Source organism: Camelus ferus, chromosome 14 (assembly GCF_009834535.1).
Source record: "Camelus ferus isolate YT-003-E chromosome 14, BCGSAC_Cfer_1.0, whole genome shotgun sequence".
NCBI classification, from domain to species: Eukaryota; Metazoa; Chordata; class Mammalia; order Artiodactyla; family Camelidae; genus Camelus; species Camelus ferus.
The window spans coordinates 37,667,999-37,691,180 of record NC_045709.1 but is presented as its reverse complement, the minus strand read 5'-3'; the positions used below and the strand labels follow the sequence as shown (position 1 = coordinate 37,691,180).

The 23,182-nt window shown below is 36.4% G+C and overlaps 1 protein-coding gene across 1 annotated transcript; it reads left to right on the top strand.

Annotated features, from left to right (window-relative positions):
- Positions 1–402: 402 nt before the first annotated feature.
- Positions 403–22,118, top strand: GPR180 (G protein-coupled receptor 180). Its single transcript, XM_032496775.1, has 9 exons — positions 403–861; positions 3,265–3,423; positions 9,435–9,635; positions 13,190–13,370; positions 13,507–13,556; positions 16,515–16,672; positions 18,116–18,307; positions 20,169–20,246; positions 21,223–22,118. The coding sequence occupies exons 1-9, from the start codon at positions 552–554 to the stop codon at positions 21,379–21,381; spliced, it is 1,488 nt and encodes a 495-aa protein (XP_032352666.1). The 5' UTR covers positions 403–551; the 3' UTR covers positions 21,382–22,118.
- Positions 22,119–23,182: the final 1,064 nt, after the last annotated feature.

Here is a 23,182-nt window from a genome sequence, read left to right as displayed (position 1 = left end):
AAAGGCGCTAATAAACTTCTGTTTCATTGAATTGATTGCATGTAGGGATATAAGGGGTGGGGTTGGGGAGGGGGGTCGCTATAATTCTCAGCTGTCTGGCCTGCTGGTTGATGGCATAACTCAAGAAGATGGGAGACCTAGGAGGGAAGAATTGGTTGCAGATGCCAAGAGAGATTTAACATGCGTTAAACTGTGGACATGTACAGCTACGCGTCTTTGAGTTATTAAATTAGGAACGTCCAGTAGGTTACATAGGCATGTAGGACTTTGCTGAAGTTCTCCTCTCTTCACCAGAAATGTTGCTGCTGTGTCTGTCTTAGTTCTTTCGGAATCCCACACATCTCTGGAACACTCTCCGGGTTGGTGACGACGAGTCCGCGCATGCGCAGTGGCACCACGCGCAGGGGCGGAGAGGAGGGCAATAATTTTTCCTAACCTGAAGCAACATCCTCCTGATTCTCCATAAAAAAGGCGGGAACTAGCCAACAGGCAGGGGAGTGACGGGAGGCGCGTATCTGCACGTCCCGCCCATTTCAGCCTCTGATTGGTGGATGTCCTTGGCTCGTGGCGGAGGGGCCCGTCTCATTGGCTGTCAATCTCTCGAAGGCGGGCCTGCAACGCCGGGCTGGCTCCCCTCACCCCCCGCAGCTGTCGACGTGGGGCAGCGGCCGCAGGCGGTTAGGTGCCGGGGTGTGGGTGCCCAGCGGGAGGCGGGGATGGGGGGGCTGCGGCTGCTGGCGGTGGCCCTCACCTGCTGCTGGTGGCCGCCGGGCAGCCAGGGTAAGACGCTGCGGGGCAGCTTCAGCAGTGCCGCGGCCCGGGACTCTCAGGGCCAGAGCATCGGCCACTTCGAGTTCCACGGTAGGTGCCGGGGCGGGGAGAGGGATGAAGGCGCGTGGGCCCCTCCCCGCCTCTCGTGGGGAACCTGGAGCCCGCTGCGGCAAGGCTGGGGGCTTCACGCCGCTTACCTGCGCCTCTAGCGTCGCCGGTAGCCTTCCCCATCGCAGCTTCCCGGAACCTCGGGATGCTTTTATTGCCAGCCCCACTGTTGCTGCTCCCCAGACCCTCGTCAGCGCCCTCCCCGGATTGGTGGTTGTATCCTGCACCTAAAAGACCGTTTCCGCAGTCCTCTCCGCACCAACGAAAGCGCAAATGACTCCCCTGTTGCATGTTTTCAGAGCCTTCGCTCAAAGCAGCCCTCTCCTGTCTCAGCCTCATTGTGCACACTAAGGCACCGAAATTACACATGAATGTAAGTTCTGGAACTTAGATTTCCAGCGTTTTGTTCTTTTTGTTTTAAGGCCAATTTGCTAAAACCTGCTTACAGCTGAAAGATTTTACAAACCAAATAAAACACCTAATAATCTAGTTGTCCCATTGCTAGAACAGTTTGGTTACTTCCCTACTAAAGGAATACCTTTACTATAGACCACGAGGCCTAGAAGTAACTTGACAGAAATGCTGCACATGTGTCCTGGAAGCTTCATAACTTGTATTCTCTGGTCCTTCTGAAATCAGATTGCATTTGATTCTTCCCTCCTGGTCTCCCTCAAAAATCCATAATTCTTCAATGAATGAATCTGTATTCATTCTAATTTTTGCTTTACTTACTTGCACCCTCAAAATTTAAGTGGTACATACCCTTGCTAGTCTTAATTTGACTACTACTATATTTCAAATAATTATTCGCCTTGACAAGATTAAGATCCTTGATTCATAGAGACTTTAGCATTAAAAGATGCAAGTTCAGAATATGGTGCTAGAGAATATTCTTAGGAGAAGATAATAAAAACAAGAAGCTAATTGGGAAAGAAATTTAAAGTATTGAATTACAGAATTGTTGGTGTGAAAGGAGGGGAAACTTAATTTATTGTTTTTAATCTGAAGTTTTAAAAATAGCTGAGAAAAGGAGATGCAACCTATTTTCCAAAATCTAATGTGGAATCGACCTTGGGTAAATGAAGAAAAAAATGCTAGAAACAGTTTTATTATTAGTTTTTTTAGGTAACATTTTCAGTTTCTTAATCAACTGGCTGTAACTATACTTTGAGTATTGACAGTAATAGTAATGTCACTACAACAAATGGCACGATCTGGACAGTGCTAGAAAATCTGGGATGTATGGAAGCTGTGGCATGACATGTGACTCATGACTCGCCTACAGGCTTAAGCAACCCCGATATTTCATGGTGATTACCTGATAAACATAGAGGAGGAACATGTAGTAAATCCATATTTCTTAGGAAAAATTGGGGAATAGATGTTCCAAGTATATTAACATAAACATTTTCTATGTGTGTACATATATTTTATTATTACCAATTTTCAGTGAATTTGAAGGTAGTAAAATAAGAACGCTAAGACTGTAGTACTGAAATAATGAACGCTAATTCAGAAAGTGATTTAAGATGTTCAGAGGGCCTTAGAGTCACTTTTAAGGCTTTGATAATATGTAATGTATAATATAATCAGCGTATATAGGAGACTTAGATAATTTTTCATACATACTGTGCACTTAAATTTATTTAAAATGTTTGATCAAAGTGATAGTAGTAAAAACAACAATAGGAGAATAAAAAGATCTTAAGATGAAGAGACAGTTTGCTTTTTCACTTCTCACCCAAAATCGCTTTCCCTAGAGGCATCTACTTTTTGCCATTTCTGTTCTAGGCCAAAAATGCAGTTGCTGTGTGCAACTAGGCTCATTCTGTAGTTGTCTTACAACACATATTGTTCTGAAAATTCTTTTGTAAAAGTCACAGATGTCAAATTTTGTATCAGGTATAAAAGGTCTACCCCAAAACTCATTTATTTAAACTTTCTTGATGCTAGATATGTTTATTTTGTATATTAAAAGTATAGTTGAGTATTAACAGCCATCCTATATTAAAAAACAAGAAACTTTGGCAGGAAACTTCTATAGATAGGTTATAAACAAATGTTAAAATGTGGGGTGTTGAAAATGAGGCAAAATTCTGTCACAGTGAATGTCTACATATGGTAGATGTTGCTGTTTATTCAGTGAAATGCCATCAGTTATCAGCTGAAGCATAAGGAAACACTACACATTGTTTTGGATAATTTATGTGAATAATCTCTTGACTTGCATGTGAATGGGATGTTCATTCTAATGTGATCTGTGAGACTTGAGAAAAATTTTGCTCTTTTAATTCCTAGTTTGATAAATAGACGTATTGAATTGTCCTACCATCTCCATTCCATGGAAGCCCAAACTAGTTGATATATTTTTTTTTCATTGTCCAGGTGACCATGCTCTTCTGTGTGTCCGAATCAACAACATAGCAGTAGCTGTTGGAAAGGAAGCTAAACTCTACCTGTTCCAAGCCCAGGAATGGCTAAAGCTACAGGAAAGTGGTCATGGTTATAGTTGTAGTGAAAAATTATCCAAAGCTCAGTTGACAAGTGAGTATATCCTATTTTTTTTTATCATTAGGTACTTATTTTCCCTTCTTAATGTTGGAGTATAGTATTTACATATCAAGATGTTTCATGGCACACCACACATCACACTGATGACATTTTGCCTAGTACATTTTAAGCTGAAGTTCAAGGAAACTAATCTTTCCCTTGAGCAAAAGATGGAATGCCTTTTCCCCCTTTTGTCATTCAAATTATTTGAAAAAATATCCAGATAATTTGTAAAGGTGTACTTACAGGTCACATAATTCATACCAATATGGCAGGTATATTTTGATCAAGCGGCAGCATAGAGTGAATGATGACATTTGAATTGAATGCTTATTATCTGGTAGCACTGAGCTAGGCAATAAGCATGTATTATCTCAGTTAATTGTATAATTTAGCCCAAGTGATACTGTTTTGCAACATGTTATTAGAACACAGGACCTAGTCATATAGTGACACAGTATGTCATTTTGGGAGGTACCAGCACCGCATCATCTGTAAACCTCTAGGTTTGCCTCTCGAGAGACTCTACTTTCATTATTCTAGTTGCCTGCGTTCTCTGTAATGTAGAAATGAAGAGCACGTGCATGCTACCCATTTTACCCCTTGGAAGTTAATTGGTTGTTAATTAGGAATGTGAAACATCCGTGAGAAAAGATCCAGAATTACCCTTCTCCCCTTTTCCCTGCCGTATTTACCCTATCATGTTCTGCACATCAATGAGTCTCTGAATCTTTTAGTCTAGTCAGTAAAACAGTGCCGTTTCTAAACATCCATTCTTCCTAGTTTTAGCAGCTGTCTGGTTCCCTCGTAGCCTGAATAGGGATAAGAGTAGAAGTCCCCAGTCCTTGCCACTCATTGTGGGAATCTTTTAGTCTAGGTTTGTGAGGTGGCATTGACAGGGTGCTGAAGAAGTCTCAGTGACTGGATTCAGATATCAGAGAGACAGTTATTCATATAATAAGTTATTTACCTCAATCCTGAATTTCAGAACTTATCTGGGAAACTTGTGCAAATGCTCATTATCAATTATCTTTTCCTTTCTATACCAGTCTGCTCATCTAAGTGTTATATGTGAGAAGTTCTAGGCTTCTGTTCCCAATTCTCATAATGTCCAGAACTGAGCTCATCACCTTGCCTGGCCAAATCTGGTCCTTTTCCAGTGTTGCCTGTTTCAGGAACTGGCACCACCACACCATCCATCTAGTGAACCGTCAGAAACCAGGGAGTCTTCCAACACTCCCCTCTTTGACTTCTCTTTCCCCTTCCAAACTAGTAAGTTACCTCTAAATAGCTCTTGAATTACCTACTTTTCATCACCTCTAGCCCCACCATAGTATTCCAGGCTGCAGTAATCTCGTGCCCGTACTCTTGCCGCAGCTCCTGTCTGGCCCCTGCAGCTGTGTGCTCCCGCTCTGTGACCAGAGTGATCTTTCTGAACAGCAGGTTGGATCATGTCACATTCACTTCCCCACCGCACCCTTATCTACTTCAGTGGATTCCTACTGCTCTTCGGACAAAGACGGCCCTCCCTCACCTGATCAGAAGGCCATCCGAGTCTAGCCATTGCTTACCCGCCAGCCTCACCTCACAGTGCTGCCCCCTTCGGCCTCATTTTGTTTGTAGCACTGGTTTTGTTTCAGTGCTGCCCTGGGCCTTTGCACAGGCTCTTCCTCTGCTTGTTCTTCCTTCCCCTCTTTGGCTCCTCCCTCCACTCAGTTAATACTTGAGTTTTTATAGCCAGATGTTTTCCTCCACAGCACTTATAATAGTTACCAATTTACATTTTATTTATTTGTTATAAAATCAGTCAGAGAGCAGCAGGGCTCTTTTGATCTGTTCGTTCATTCATTCATTCATTCATTCACAGAGCTCTTCCAGTACTATGCTAGGCCCTAGCGATAAATCAAGGGATCAAAATACTGCCACTCTCTCAGCCCCTAAGGCTGCTGAGGGTATGAATCAGATCACTGTGAATAAATGTGAGATTGCAGTTATGATAAGGACTATGAATGTTAGTTACATGGTACTATGTGTGAGAATTTATGATACCCTAGTGCTCAGTTGGGCATTGACTTAAGTATTTGTAGAATGAATTGTTATGGAGCTTAGTGCTTGAGGGGCTTGAGCTTTTGGTTGAGAGGTCATTTGCTTTATATTTGGCATCTCAAAGCCTTTTTCTTTCTCTATTAAAAATTTATCAGGCAATTTAAAGCTTCGATTTGTTTTCTTACATCATGCGGTCAACAGTATACCATGTAGTATATATACGTGCAAAAAGATAATGTTTGTATCAGTCAAATCAGTCACAGAACTTATGTATATAGGATGCACTTGGTGCATTGGAAAGAAAGCTAAACTGAGAATCACTGCTAGTAACTTGTAGCAATGTCTTGTTATCTTTGAGCTGCACCTTACCTCTCCACACAACAGGGAAGTTGGACTAGTTTTCTCCAAGGTTCCTGAAAGTCCTAAAATGCTGTGATTCTAACTATAACTCTCTAGGTGGAGCTGCAAATATAGAGAGCTATAATTTATAAAACCTCTTGCTGGTTTTTTTTTTCTATTTCCTTTTCCTCTTCCCTACTCTGTTAAGTGCAAGAGTATTTTTTGGAATAATCGAAATGGAAATCTCAAGAAACAGAAATTTTTGAGGAATGAAGATTGGTCTGTTAAATTTGGAGCCTGAAATAAAGTACTGGTGACATATAGATCACTTTCTACATATTTAATCAATTCTTTTTCCAGTAACAAAAGCCGTGTATTAACAAAATCTGTATTCTCCAACTTTTATGTATCATTTGTCATATTTAGAGTATGTTACTATTTAGAAGTTTTGATGCATTGAAACAAAAAGCATGTCCTTAAATTGGTGACAGTGTAGTAGTATCACATATTTGAAAATAATTCCTTCTAGAAATAAATCTCATTTCCTGACTGTTAATGAAACTTCTGAGAATTAGTAGCCTTTCACCTACTTGGTAGTGAGCTCATTAGCTATTCCTAACCCTATGTAAAACCTTCTTGCTGCCATGAACTGAGATTAGTAGACCTGAACAATCTCATAGTGTTAATGTTGCTTGTGATTATATGTTCTCCCAAATTAATGTTTGAGAAATTACTCTCCTGTCTTCCTTTGTTCTCTTTTAGTAATATCATAAAACATCAGATTTTTTAATGATAAAAAGTATTTTGTAGATTTTTAAAGGAAACAAACAAGATATTTAAATGCACTGAAAATGTAGTTTTTATGCAAAACAAAAAATTTGCTATCAGATTACAAGAACTAAATGTAATTTTGTATATAAAACATTTTCAGTATTTTTGCATCATATGCATATATTTCCTTTTGTACATTTGATGTATTTTATAAACTGCTTAAAGATGTTAGTATTTTATTATTCTGGGTATTTTTGTCAACAGTATTCATTTCCTTTTATAATATGATTGGGCAATTAGCTGTTCAACACTGTTCTCCACAGTTTGAGTTTTGTTAATATTTGAGGTACTAATTACATCAGCATAGAATAAGTATGCTATGCTCTAGTGTTTTGTTTCAAAAACAATGAACACACAGTTTTGTCAAGAGGCTTGTTTCCCAGGCTTACTGAAAAGACAGCCAGACAAAAACTAAAGGCCAATATTACTTAATGAAGCACCCTTTTGTTTTGATTTGATGTAGATCCACATCATTTAAAATTATGAAACATCAAAAAGTACTGATGAAAATATAATGGTTAATTTTTATATTGTTTTATCTAAGAGAATAAGTCAAATGATAAAACTTCAACACAGCAGACCCTTTTATATAATGAAGTCCAGATTATATAATGGCCAGCAGCGCATTTCAGAACCCTTATTTCCGAGCTGCTTATTGATCATATACTGAATTCTTACTAAAGTTCTTCAAATATTTAACAGAAACTAGAGTCTTTGCTACATTTTTCCAAAAGCTGTGCAGTAAGAAAAACAGTATAAATGTCAGCTAAATTAGGATATTACTACCAAAACAATGCTGTGACATTGTTAACAAAATCATCTTATCCATTTTAATTACTATTAATGAATTTTCCAAGTCCTTAAAAATTGAATCCTGACATTTATAAAGACAATCTATAAATAATATTTTCCCAACTTTCTATTAGGACATTTTTCAGTTACACAGAAAAGTTGAAAGTGTAGTACAGCCAACATCTGTATATCTTTGGCATAGATTTAATAATTTTAATATTTTGTTACCTTTGCTTTATGTTTGTATATATGTAATTTTTGTTTTTAATCAAAATGAGAACAAGCTGTGGGTGTCTTGAGCAGTTCACCATATTTCAGCATACATCTCATGAAAGTAAGGACATTCTCCATAATCATCATCATTACCATAACGATACCATTATGCACCTAAGAAAAGGAATAATTTCATAACGGCCTCTAAAACCTCTTCCATGTACACATTTCCACAACTACCTCACGAAATGTCTTTAATTTATTAAGTTTTTTTTTTTCAGTTGAGAAAAACATCAAGACTAACTGGCAAGCAGTGGGGGCAGTCTAGACTTGGAAATTGGGCCCATCATAATTCTATATTTTAAGAATACTTTGTATAGAATCAGACTGTTCACGTAGGATTTTCATATACTGTCTCATTTGCTCCTCACAAGAACTCTGAGCCAGATAGGGCAAGTGTCTTAAATTTACTACTAAAGAAACAAATTTAGAGACGTTAAGTGATGTATATGATGAGTCAGAAGGTTAGTAAGTAGTTGGGCCAAGACTTGCTCCTCTAACTCTTCTCTCTCTATTATCTATGGTGTTTGAGACCCTGTTCTCCTACAACACTGTGATGCTGGCAGTGAGTCTCTCTTAGGTCAGAATCATAGTTTTAGATTGAGAAGGGATCTTAGACATCATTTAGTGTTTCTCAAAGGGGGTGCTATTGGCACTTTCGGGTGGAACAGGTCTTTACTGTGTGAGACTTTACATCGGATTACATGAGGTTTAGCACAGCTCTGCTTCAGCTGTCTTCACAACTGCTGTGACAATGAAACTGTCTCTACACGTTCTCAGATGCACTGCAGTGGAAAAGAATTACTCTAGTCTGAAAGCCACTTACTAGTATTGTTTTAAAGAAAGGAAAAGGACAATTAACCTTTATTCAGCAACTACTATATGACGGATACCATGCTAAGTAACTGAGTCCTTGCATCAGCTCTTTGCTCTAAGTATTATCTTCATTTTACAGATGAAGAAAGTGAGTGTCATTGCTTATGTTAACTTGCCCAAAGTCATGTAGGAGGTAAGTATTGGAGCCAGGATTCAAGCACAGGTCAGTGTGAGGCCAACATTCATGAGCCCCTGTACCTCCCCACCCCCATGGCCATTATATAGATCTGACCCAGTGTAACAACTCTTATATTCCTGTGATTTCTGTTTTTCTACTTTTAGAACCTTTTTAAAGAATAACCAATCAGAAAATTTTGGAAAATCTTTTGAAGATGTTTGTCAGTTACAGTTTTTAGATATAATAATTCCCAAAGTTGAATGCTCTGTTTTAAATTGAACTCAGATAAGTAATTTTCAGAAGTGTCCCTGTGATGGTTACACAGCATTGTGAATGTAATTAATATAGAACTGTACACTTAAAAATTGTTAAAATGGTAACTTTTGTGTTGTACATATTTTACCCCATCAGAAAAGAATTTTTAATGTTGCTAACTCACATGAAAACTTTGAAAATATTTAAAATTGAAATTCAAAGTTTCAGTGAAATCATTCTATTCACTTGTAGTATTTCGTAGAACTTTTGTAGTCATTCCTTTGGTTGGTTAAAATACATTATTTTCAAATGCTTTATGATTTACGGACCTTGTTCCAATACTACATCAGGGCTTGGACTACTGAGGCAATGACAACTAAACAAAAGAATTCTAATTTCAAATTGATTATATGACTTAAAGAATTAATATATTTGAGAGTTTTACTTTGAAAGTGCTATTTTTTTCTCTTTTAAGTGACCGTGAATCAGACTGAACATAATCTGACAGTGTCCCAGATTCCATATCCACAAACGTGGCACGTGTTTTATGCAGACAAGTATACATGCAAAGAGGACAGTGAGAATTCTCAGGTGGAAGATATCCCTTTTGAAATGATGTTACTAAACCCGGATGCTGAAGGGAATCCATATGACCACTTTAGTGCTGGTGAATCTGGTAAGAATATATATTTAAATGTATATCCTAAATATAAAAAAAAAAAAAGATTTATACACAAGTATCTTCATGTTGTGTTTTTAGAATATTGAAAATTAAAAACAACTTAAGTGTTTTAAGTTTTAAGCAGTAGAGAAATGGTTAAATAAATCTTCTTACAGTATTGTAACAGCTATATTATTAGGTTAAAAAAGCAGAACTCAAAACTTTATATTGTATAATTTCAAGTACGTTAAAAAATGCAGTGAATAATCAGAAAGAAGTACAGAAATATTTACATCTTATTTCCATATTTTGGGTGGTAGAGTTATGGATAGGTTTTAGTTTTTCTCCACACTTTGAATCTTTTTGTTGTTTTTATAAGCTAGCTTTATTTTCAGAAACAGAAAAATGTTAGTAAACTGAGCAATCTAAATTAGAAACCCACTGATTAAGTGAGATAGAAACTGCACTCCTTTGTATGGCTTCTCTCCACCTGCTGTCCTCTGACTGTCAGCTTTGTGAACTCCCTCATATTCAAAGTTGACTGCAGCATTTCTGGGCCTTACATTTAGATAATGGCAAAATTCACTGTCTCTTTTTTAAGAGCAAGGAAACTTCTCCCAGAAGCTTTCTCATCGCATTTCATTGTCCAGAACTGGGACACGTGACAACATCATAAGAGAAATGTAAGTGAAGATGTCAGAAAGGAGAAAAGGGCAAACCAATATGTCAAAGTAAAGGCTTAGGTTTCCCTCTTTTGGCAAGGGGAATATTTGAATTTCTCTAATTGGTTTAGACTAATCAGGATATATCTTGAGACACTTGAGGGATAGACATTGGGGTTCTGAGACAGCAAGACCATGGGTAGGCGAGAGTGTTCCAGGTAGATGGCCCATGACCCATTGAATCTCCCCTTTTCTTACTCTCTTGTCACCTGCATCCCATCATTTAACTGGAGCTAATTGTTCTGAAGCTGTCCTGGAAGCTTTCTTCCTATTGAATTTTGCCAGTGCTTCTTCCCATTAAGTTTGCCTTAAAATCTGCACATTTCCTGACAACATAAGTGTTTGTCACCTGTTCGTGCTCATTTAAGAGTGTTCTTCTTTTTTGCATATAGGGAGGATTTAATACCTAGTATCTACCTGTTTTAAAATTACAGATTTTAATTTCATGGTGAACATAGATTGCTTTCTTGTGAAGGATGGTGGCAGAACAAAAGTTAAAGTTGATCGCTGAAGAGAAAAAACAAAAACAGACTTTTTTCCCTAAAGGTCATTTATTTAAAAGAACACTGAGTGCAGAACCAGAGTTTTATCTTTAAAGTATCAGGGTCCAGTTAAGAATAAGTTATGCAAAATGCAATGAACAGAGTGTAGGACAAATGTTCTAGCTCAAGTTATTTTAATATATTAATTATCTCAAGGAAACAATGTGTTGGTTATAATGTTAGCTTTTTCTAGAAGATACATTTGATCTTGAATAATTCTAAGACATTTTTTGCTAGGGACATATGTCTTATTTTCAAGGCCCTTCCTCATGTATTATTCTGGTTACTCAATAAATAGTCTGAGGATTTTCTTTTCATGGTGGATTTCTAACCTAATGGAGTCTGAAACTTTATCTTGTAATGCATATTCTGTAAAGTGTTATAAATAAATAAAACCTTAAAATGCTATGTTTGATTCTTTATACGAAAAAGGAAAGATAAAAACTAAGATTCAGAACACAGGATAGTGTAAAGGCTTTATAACTGTGAAGACTCACACTTTTAATATGTTTAGCTTATTTTCTGCCTTGTCTCATTAATATAACAATCCCAGGCTTAGTGTCCCATTATTTAAAGCTGGAATACTTCTCTGTGTCAGGAACTTTAAAAAAAAATGCCCATTCTGTTATTTGAAGTTATCTTCCTGAAGTTTAAATAAGGTTTCTCACCTGGACTAGAGACATGTGCTGTCGGCATTTACATACGTAGAGCAGGAGAGACACCCAGTGGTTGAAGTACTTCTCTCTCTCTTTTTTTCTAACCATACCAAAAACACAGTTGAAGTTGAACTGTTTATTGAGTATTTTTCCTAGTATTTATATCTCCTGGATTACTTTTCCAAAATTATATGCCTTACAATGGAAATATTCTGTTCTCTGCCTGTGGTTTGGAGTTTCTCCCAAATGGGAAACCAGAGCAGATCCAGGGTCCCAGCTAGAGTGGAAGTGACTGCAATGCAGAGGGTTCACCCACAGAGTCAACGGAGATGGCTCTCTTCATAGTCACTGTCACTACATCTGGTGTTATTTAGATAGAATACAAAAACCCTCATACTAGGGACTAGCTTTAGAGGTAACCAAGTAAACGTAAGCTGTTAAACTCAAAGCTTGCCCTCTGGTTTATCATAAAAATTTTCTGAAATTTCCAAAAAATGAAGACATAGCCAAAGATTCTAGGTAATGTAGAAAATGGGGTGTTTATCTTGAGGTATGCAGACTGCACTAAAAAAGCTGCTAGTAGGAGCTAGAGGCTGCGTGATGACTGGCACCATTTTTAATATAAAATCTGCACATTTACTTTGTTCTTGTCTTTACCAGCCGGCTCCCCTTGCTCATTCAAAATTTCTGCTTACTCAAAATTTTAATTCCATCTTGGCCTGGTTTGACTCCTTCGGCCTGTCCCAACATCAGCTCCTCTCAACTTCAGTTTCTATTGCAGAATCCTTTCTATGTTTTCTGGTTTGACTTCCCAAGAGAATACGATTAGTTGCTTATCTTTGAGAACCAGGTGATTCTGCTGTCCAGTGACTAGTCTTTGGATTGGCAGGCATTTTTTGGGTTTTTAGTTTCAGTCACCTGTGGAGTAGGGTCACATGGACTCCAGAGGTTTTCCTCTTTGACAAGAGCAGAAGGCCATTTACTTCAGAAGGAGGCTCTGGTCATGACAGGTACTTTGATGCTTTGTCCAAATGGAAATTTGAGGTTATGATACACTCCAGAGCTGTCGTTCTCACTCTTTAGCTGCATCAGAATCACTGAAGGGCTGATTAAAATCTAAATGCTGAGCCCCACTCCCAGAATCTCTGATTTAGTAGATATGGGATGGGGCCCGAGAATCTGCATTTCTAACTAGTTCCCTAGTAATGGTTCTGCTGCTGGCCCAGGGCTCACATATTGAGAATCCTTGTCAGGGTGTACTAAACTACTGTTGACTGACTAAAATCTGTTCCTAAACGTCTTGTAAAAGAAATCCACTTTGGAGATAAAAAGCATATCCAACTGAATGCTAAAGTCATTGTTTTAAGTTACTATTTCAAACAAAACTATGATCTTGTGGTTAGTTTTGGGGTTTATTCCCTGACCACTATGCTTTTTTATAGATTAAATTTAGTTTAATCTGTCTTCTTATTGTTAAAACTTTATCCCAAAGTAGAAAATTATTTAAGTTTCAACAATTTCCCTTTTTTTCTCTTAACAAAACTGAATGCTATGACTCCAGTTAAAAAACAAGTTCTGGAAATATATTGATGGGAAGATTTGAAAGCAATCCAACACTGTAACAGCTTGTTCCTTTCTTCTCTTCACAGGGTTACATGAGTTCTTTTTCCTCCTAGTCCTAGTGTACTTTGTGATTGCTTGCATTTATGCTCAGTCATTGTGGCAGGCTATTAAGAAAGGAGGACCCATGCACATGGTTTTAAAGGTTCTGACAACTGCATTGCTGTTACAAGCTGGTTCAGCTTTCGCTAATTACATTCATTTCTCCAGGTAACTCAAAGCCATTAAAACTGTGTTCATCATTACATCTAATTAATCCTAATTAGTCCACCAAAATTATACTTGTTTTGATTATTTTTTTTCACATTTGTAATTTATACTAATACTCTCCTCTTCAATTCCTCAGTTACTCCAAAGACGGAATAGGGGTACCTTTTATGGGAAGTTTGGCCGAATGTGAGTATCTCACCGAGCATTTTTTTAAAGCATAAACTTGCTAGATATGTTCTTCATGTATGCTTTCTTCTTTTGTAAATTATTTTTTGGCATAATATAATTTTTTTACCCAAAGTTGTTAGATTCAGCTCAGCTGGAAACAAGTTTACAGGTTTAGTTTCCACATATCCTGTTCAGTTTCTTCTTAGTAATAGGTAGTGTGTGTAGCTCTTCCTCGTCTTTAGAGCTTATTTATATACATTCTCTCACTTTATCCTCAATAAAAGCTCAGTGAAGCAGGTATGCTCATCCCTCTTTTGCAGATAAAGAACCTGGGCTCAGTGACAGGAAGCACATTTCCAAGTGTCAGTCAGCTAGCACGTGGTAGAGCCAAGACTCAGACCCAAGTTTTCTGACTGCAAAGCAGAAGTTTTTCCCTGTTCTTCATCCCTTTTCTGACCCTTTGTTTCTGTTTCTGACTCACGGCCATAGAGTACACCTATTATTAAGCTGACCTCTCAGCTTTGTTCTTTGATTTATAAGAGGAATTTTTATGAGGTAATTTTTCAATTAAGCATGATGGTAAAAAAAATAATAGTTCCTGTAATCATGACTTTATTTTTTTATTTAAAAATTTTTTTAAACTGCCTTTTAAAAAATTATTTATTTTATTTTGTAGGGGAGGTAATTAGGTTTATTTATTTATTTTTAGAGGAGGTACTGGGGATTGAACCCAGGACTTCCTGCGTACTAAGCATGCACTCTACCACTTGAGCTATACCCTTGCCCCTCATGCCTTAAATTTTAAAGAGAATTTCAGGGGGATGGTTATATGCCTTTCTCAATCCTGGAAAAGCAAATTCTGAATACGAAACCACTCTAGGATTTGCTTTCCTCATGTTTCCATGTTTCTCTCCCAGTCCTCTCACTTTCTAATAGGACATCTTATGGTAACCTCTGTAATCATCTCAGGACCTGCTTGTCCTGATCTTGCTGCCTATTTTAAGATTCTAAAACTTCTAGAACCTTTTATTTTCCTTGTGAAGAGCATGTACCCTGTTTGCTTCCTGGGCGTGAACACACGTTACTTCTCCTTTTTTGACACTATCTAGAGCCCTGGTTTCTCCTGCTCAGGATGTTTAATAGAATCTTAGAGTTTTAAAGCTGGACAGAGGGTAGAAATAATTTAGCTTACGCATTTTAAGTGAGAAAATTGAGGTCCAAAGAGGCAAAGCACGGAGAAGCCCATCAGTAGCAAAGCTATTACTAAAATCAAGGATTTTTGAAGTTTTGAGTGTCTTCTGTATACAAAACAGTAATTTAAGCTGTCTGGCATTTTCATAGTAGGTTAAAAGCAAAATCTTTTTTGAAAAACTACAATAAATCAATGTTGATCATTTTTGGTAGTTCTGACAACAGGTTTGGTTAATTCAGTGATTAAAATTTTAAGATTAAAAAAATATTTTAATACCTTTATTGTGGTATGGTTCCTGTACAGTAAACTACACATATTTCAGTCGTATTTCATATAAACTACACATAAAAACTTTAAGATTTTTAATCAAATTCCACAGAGTGAGGTTTTTGTGTGATCTGTGTATTTGATCTACAGTTAGTTACTTTTCAGGAATAAATAAGCTATGTTCTGCCTGTCCTCACAGTTATGGTGTTATATCATCAGTATGTGCATTGCTTAGTATATAAAGAAATGAGCCAGGAAATCAGGGCTCCCATCACCCCGGTATTTATGTAGGAATTTTCCTTTGGCTAACTTCTTTAAGTAACTAAGTACGTATTTGTGAAATGTTTAATAAAAATAATTGGCATCACAGTCATTTAACATCAAAGGTGAAAGAAAATTGTGCTTGATCTGAAAGGCCCCGACATTTTATATCATTGAAATGTAGTGACAGTTCATTAGTAGAATTCACTGTTACAGATATATAAGCATAAATATAGAGTATCTGGTTTTAATTTGGGTGACAGAGCTGGAGAAAAATATGTCAAAATAAATCTGAATAGTCCTATTATTAATGGGTTTTCGCTTATAACTTTTAATATAACTGTTATACTACAGCTTATGTTATCTTTTTCTCCAAGAACATCTTTATATTAAAAAAGTAGAAGTCTTAGACATCAAAGTTAGAAATAACAGTTTGAAGAAAGTTTTATTTTGTTAAATTGTAGTTACACATTTATTCCAGAAACCATATCAAGATTCACTGTAATGAAAAAGTTATAATTTAAAAAAAATCAATAAATACAACTTCTAAATAAATACACATGGAAGTTGAAGTATTACTGATGTTGTTTTCTTGTAGCACTAAACAGGATGCAGGCTGTTTTGTTGCACCCTCTTTAAGGAGCAGGCTTCCCCTGCAGTGTAAGTGATGGCCACCTGGTGGCACATCACACTAATGCATGGAGGATTTCATTTGTCTTCGGCGCTCTGACACTAAAGCCAGCATGATTGGATGTTACAGCAGCTGTGTGTTTTACTGTCATGCTATTTCTTATTAACAGTTTTAGAAAGTAGTCTTCACATTATAGTTCAGCCATCAAACAAATTAGCAACCTAGAAATGTTGGCACTAGTATACTCTACATTGCAGGAGTTACATTTAACATTTGTTTGTTTTAATAAGCAAAGAATTATAGATTGTAGTTAGAAATACTAAGAAAAGTAAGAAACACAAAGAGATTTAAAGTTGGCCTTGATAAAGATATGATATGGGCATATATATATTTAAAACAGTAGTTGCCATTGTTTTAACTGTTTTCACAGATGTTTACAAACTTAATGGCAAAATTTTAATTCTTTAGAATTATTATATAAGAATATTTCTTAATGAATTTCATCAGCTTCTTTTTGAAAATATGTGTTTTTGTGGTTAATAAAATGATTATATTTTCAATGCAAAAAGGATCAAATTTTTTGTGAATTGTGAATCAGTTGACTTTGGTTTTCATTTCCCATTAGTTTTTGATATCGCTTCTCAAATTCAAATGTTATACCTACTTCTGAGTCTGTGCATGGGTTGGACAATGGTCAGGATGAAGAAGTCTCAAAGCAGGCCTCTGCAGTGGGATTCCACTCCTGCATCCACTGGCATTGCTGTATTCATTGTCATAACACAGGTGAGTATTGATACTCAGTGTTTCTGCTTTGCAGCATTCAGAAATGCAACCTTGAGCATATCTTACTTGAAAATTGAAACCTGAGACCCATGAGGAATTTGTGTCACTCCACAGGTCACGCATTAGCATACGTATGTGAAAATAGAGAGTTCTAATATGTAAAAATTTGCGTCATGGGAAATAGTTGTTTATTTTTTCCTGCTTTATTGGCTTGTAATTGACAAACAGAAATTGTGTGTATTTAAGGTAGGCAGCTTGATGTTTTGATAATATATACATTGTGAAATGACCAGCACGGTCTAGCCAATTCGCATATCCATCACCTCACACGGATTGCAGGAAATGGTAGTTCTACGATAGCATGTCTCTATAAAAGTTAAGTTTAGAAATGCAGGCTAAGGAGTCAGACTGGTGTGCTTTGGTGGAGCAGAGGAACAGTACTTTCAGTAACAAAGAGCAGATATTTGGGTCAAGAAAGAAATTCATGTGTGCAAGATGACAAAGGAGTTGACCTGTCAAGAATGGTAACAGGAGTAAAATTATGGTGGAGATTTGAGAATGAGAAGAGGGAGGGGTTGTTGGTAAACCCATAAAGCCTAAGAATTGGATTTTTCTTTTAAAGAATTGGATTTAATAATGAGGTTTTGATCTAAACTCTTTAGAAGTCACTGAAGAGTCAATTCTGAGGGCTGAGTTGGCAGATGAAGGGAGCACAGAGGGCTACTGACGTGTGATGGTAAAAATGATAGTATTATAATCATTGAAGTGATTATGTTTCATAAAGTTGGAGGGAATGTGGGCCCTGATTTCTGCCGAATAGCAGTAAATGGAACAGCTTCATGAGGAGCTTGCTGAGCTTTTCAGTGGTAGAGTGCTAGTGTGGGAGAAAAGGCGAACAAACAAATAAGGATAAACTGTGCCCTGGATGCTACGGTGAATATTAACAGTCTGCTCTACCCATGGGGGTTATCATGGAAAAGGAGTGACAGTCTGACTTGTTAATTCCTGGATTACAAAAGATGCTGAGATATATGAAAGTTTATCTGGAGATAGTGGGCTTTAATGCAGAACACTCTGATTCCTAATAAGGTATTGAAGTAAGAAGGAGATGGATTTAGAAAAAAGTGTACATTTATTCTCTTCATCTTTTCAACTTACTCTCAACCTTAGAGATGTCTTACTTGAATCATGGTAGCAGTCGTAGCATTTTTTATCTTTTGTGTGTGGTCTCATTTGGTAACAATTCCTTTTCTCAGCCAAGGGTGTCAGTGAGGGAAAACCTGCTTGTGCTATATTATTTGATGCTTTTATAGTCTGATAAATCTTAGAACCTCTTAGGAATGTTTATATACTATTTAAGGGGATAATTAAAAGAGTTGAAAAGGTACTTTATTATAAGTAGGTGTGACTTTTTTTCTCTAAGTGTAACATTGTTTTTTGCAGAGCATTTTGCTACTTTGGGAACAGTTTGAAGATACCAGTCCTCACAGCCACCATTCACACCACAACTTGGCAGGGATCCTTCTAATTGTTTTAAGGATTTGCCTAGCATTGTCCTTAGGCTGTGGACTCTACCAGATCATCACAGTGGAGAGAAGTACACTCAAAAGGGAGTTCTACATCACATTTGCCAAAGTATGGGTTTGGTTAGAAAATGGCTTCTTCGGAATATCAACTTCATTCTGCTTCACTTGGGAAGTTAATAAGCAACCATATGCTAATTTTAGTAAACTTGTTTTATGTGTCAGACACTACTGTAAGCCTTTTATGTGCTCCAGCTCATTTAGTCTTCACAGCCTATGAGATGTAGATGATATTATCCCCATTTTATAGACAGATCCTGTGAAATGGCAGCTTCCATGTAATCTTTGACAGGTCAGTTTTACCTGGATTATAATTTCTTTATCAGTTGGGATTTTCCTCCTTTTTCTGGTCTCAGAATTTTTTTAATTAAAAAAAGAATACAATTTTCACATCTCAAAAGAACAATTATTAATTGACTATGAACTGTCACTCCCAGAATTATGCAGTGTTTTATAACAAACCATGAAGAGCCATCCTTCAGCTTAAACAGAGGGAGCCAAGAAGCCGAGCACATGTTACATTTCACGGCATCCTGTTTACTTCATTCCCTCTTTCCTTGTCCTTATGCTATTGAGATCTAAGAGTCCATGAATTTTTTTCTATACCTATTTGATAATGGAAAAAATTGGGAGGGAGGTTGGGCAGTACCATTACAGAAGCCCCCTTCCCTAGAATACTGTATTTTTTGTCAGACTGAGAGAATCCATAACCTATCCTCTTGACAACTCAAAACAGCATTCTGATAAGCTGTTTGGTCAGCCCATCCTAGTCCACAGAGTCCCTGAGCTGTTGGAGGCAGCTGTGGGAGGAGGGCCAGATTCCTTCTTTATTCCCAGTGTGGAGGGAGCACTTTCAAGCTGCTACTGCAGCCTTTGGACCCCTCTTGAGGGATTTGAGTGCCAAACAGCCAAGAGTATTCCATTGCACCGTGGAATTCTTCAGACAGTGCTGCTTATTGTTTGAAAAGTTAGTATGTACTTCAGGTGTTTAAAACTAAATTTTCTCTTTTGTTCTATGTTTGAAACAGTACCAAAATTCTTTCTTGAACTGAAATTTTTATTTTTACGTGTTTTAATTTAACTACTTGAATAGTTTCAAACATCCAGATGTACATAAGGAGTAGCAACCATGCTTCTTAACCTCTCTCCCATCTACTCAGTTATCGCCTCCTCGTATCACCACAGCTGTTCATTTCTAATTTATTTTTCAGAGAATTTAAAATATATATTACTTTATATTTCCCTTCACTTATGCAAATAGTAGCACACTAAACACATTTTTCTACATTTTGGTTTTTCTCCGGTATCCTCAATGTACTAGGCATCTCAACAGCTACTAGAACTAACTTATTGTTTTATTTCAAATTTAATTTTGGAAAAGAGGCTATGTTGCTGTGTTCTAGGAAAAATAGAAAAGATATATTTGAGAAGTATAGTGTTAAAAAGTTTCTCATCCCTATTTGCCTATTTCCAGTGCCTTCTGTACTAACTCTTAAACAGGTAACCACTGTTAATCAGTTTTTTGTATGTTCTTACTAAATAGCTCTGTGAATCTACATGCAAATATGAATGTACATTCTTATTCATTTTTTACAGAAATATTACACATTTGTACCTTGCTTTTCTCAATTTTTTGTTACTTACATTACCATATTTGTAGTACATCAAAATGTATGTTTGTAAAAATGTTACGATTTTAAATATTCCAAAAAAACACCCATTTGATTAGAAACAAAATATTGTTGTCACAACAATAGCAAATTTATTTCTACATTTTATTGCAAGTTCTACTCTAAAGGCCAATTGAGATCAATCAGGGCCTCCTAAATATTCTAGTAATGTTTTTTTGTCTGGTAAATTATGAAAACAAAGGTGTAGCTACACTTATTCGCCTTATTTTTCATTTGTTTCAGGGCTGTATCTTGTGGTTTTTATGCCATCCAGGTCTTGCATGCATTTCTATCATTTTTAATGACTACCAAAGAGATAAGGTAAATAATATATATGATCAAAGTAGTTTTTTTGTAGTCTTTATTGAGAAATTATTGAAGTAGGAAAGGCCTGTTTATCCATTCAGAGGTTTCTTGTGTTCTTTAAAGTAAAACTTTGAAGCAAAATATTGAACCAGTGAGTAATTAAATTTACTTTATAAGCAAAATGATGGAAAATAGCTTTTGTTATTATTTTAGCCTATTTCATAATACTGTTTTATAAATTAAATTACAGAATTCATAATATATCTTCATTAAGAAAAAATGATTAAAATTTTTGCTACGTAATGTTAGAAATCCAAATAGCGTTCTAAAAGTCAGTCTGGGTTCTTTAATGGCCTGTAGACTGGCGCGCCGCGCTCAAGCATGCCGTGGTTTGGTTGTGTTGATACCTACCTTCTTAGGTGAATGACCACATCATTTCAGAGTAGAGCTCTGCCGGGAGCCCTTTACAGGCAATGCAGTATGTGCTTGAACGCACACATATTTCTTGAACCCGAGGCATCTACAAATGGTAAAGAGACACGAAGGTAGTCCACACAAATAGAGAAGTGACTGAAAGGGCTTTTAGAGTAATCTTCAAGATTCAGGTCAGGACGTGCTTTATTCCTGTTACTAGATTAGCCAGAACCTGATTTTTCTTACTGCTTTCCTTTAGTTCATGCACACTGAGGAGAGAATGGTTTAGCGCATTACTCTTTTCTGTCTTATTTTGACATGTATAAACTCACTGTTAAAGGAATTTTACTTTTGAACAATTACAGTTCTGAACATTAGTTGTATTTCCCTATTGAAAATTTCTTTGTTAAAATGTACCCATGGTAAAGATGGGGGGATACAGTTTTTTATTTATTTATATTTATATAAAGTATGTATAAATTTCTATGTATATAAAATATATATAAGTTCATAATAAGTTGAGTGTAACGTCTCTGTTTGGCACGCGGTAAAAGCATTCCCTTTCTTTTCTTTTCAGGTCATTACAGTAGGTGTTATCCTTTGCCAGGCTGTTTCCATGGTCATTCTCTACAGGCTCTTTCTGTCCCACAGTCTGTACTGGGAAGTTTCTTCACTTTCCTCAGTAACACTACCATTGACCGTATCATCTGGACACAAAAGTCGGCCTCACTTCTGATACTTGATTTTCTTAAGAGGAAAAGTGAATTGATTTACCAGAGTGCAATAAGGATCCAAATACAGTGACTTTGTTTTTCGTACCTTTGGTGTGAAAAATTGAACAGAGAAAGCAGAGCATGTTATTTATACAGCTGCATTTAAGCAGTACCAAAACAGAAAAAAGGTAATAAATGTTTTGAAATATGCTTAATAAACTTTCAGGAAAGAGTGTTGTTATGAGATGATTTATGCAATTTCCTTACGGAAATAAATATGGAAAGAATTATATGATATTTTGGTAAGAGATTCACCAGTTATAATGCCTCATCCTGTATCACTAGTTAACTCAGGTTTGATTGTCTTATAAAAAGTAGTCAGTTAAATGATTACTTATACATATCTAAACTAAGTCCAGTTATGAAATCAGTGTAATACATTGGTTAAAAACTGCTTCTTTTTATGCTTTAAGGAAAACGCATTTCATATTGGAGTTTAAAGGAATTGAAAATTAACTTCAGAAAAATTAATATAAAATATACACATAGTTAAATGAATAAGCTTTTGTTTATTTGTGGGTGGGCTTATTCTCCGTCTTCTATTACTTTTGGCTCTGGTTTGGTTTTAGCTTGATTAGCAAAGGGTTTTTGACAGATAGTTTAAGAAAAATAAAACTTAGATGCATTATATTGGTTGTGCAAAGGGTTTTAAAATCTGAGCACTTAGGTGAAGGCACAAGCAGATTTACATGTTTAAAAAGAAAGAAGGAAAAAGTACTATGCGATATGGTCCTAAAATTTTAATCCTGATATAATTCATTTCTCTTGCATTGACTCTCCAATCATAATTAAGCCATATACACAGATTAAATTAACAGAAGCATTTCACATAAATGCTGGTTTCAGTCATCAACTACCCATGAATTCCTGCCCAAGGATACTTAATCAGGATTAAATTTTCTATGAATAATTGAAAAACAAAATACTCACTGGATTTGTTATAATCCATGCTGGCACTGGATTCTAAGTAGTTGCCATCTTGAATCCTTTGTAATAAAGCCATATTTCTTGTGTATGATGCCCAATATTGAGTATGCTAGCTGAAAAATACTCTATTTTTTTAACAGGTGCCTGTTTAAAGAATCACTAAATGGTTGTTGGTACCTGCTGTAAAAAATGACTATTCCCATTAATAGTCACTGATCAGAAATTATTGTTCCGTTTTCCAAGTCATTCAGGCCTTTTCATTTTTACCTCTGGCTTATTTTTTAAAATATTTTTCATTTACTTTCAGAGGTATTATGTTTTTAAACAAAAAATGGTGTGCTGATCTGGTAATTAAACTTTTAAATTAAAATAGTTGAAATAACTTAGTGCAACTTAACAACATCTGTGGTTTTGCCTTTGTCCCTTACACCTAGTCTTATTGGAAATGAATAGTATTCTGCCTCATTTTAAAGGCAAGATATATCTTTGTGACTAACACAATGGCGCGGTGACAGAGTGCAGCCTGCTCATTAAATCATCTAACAGTTCTTTGTAAATTATTTAATAAATGAGAGCTACAGCTTGAGACTAGAAAGTCTGAGGTATGTTTTAGGTTTCCGTGATCTGCTGGGTGGTCATGACCTTTTTCACCACATCTCACCGGTAGCCCCAGTTATTGTCTGTTGTATTCCACTGAGGTGTAGTTAATTGAGCTGAAAAAAACTGAAGCCTTTTCATACATTTTGTGAACTTGCAACAATGGGAAGAGGAGAATCTTTGTGTTACTTACACAAAGAACATGGAAACTGTAATCAGCTTATAAGAAATATGTTACTG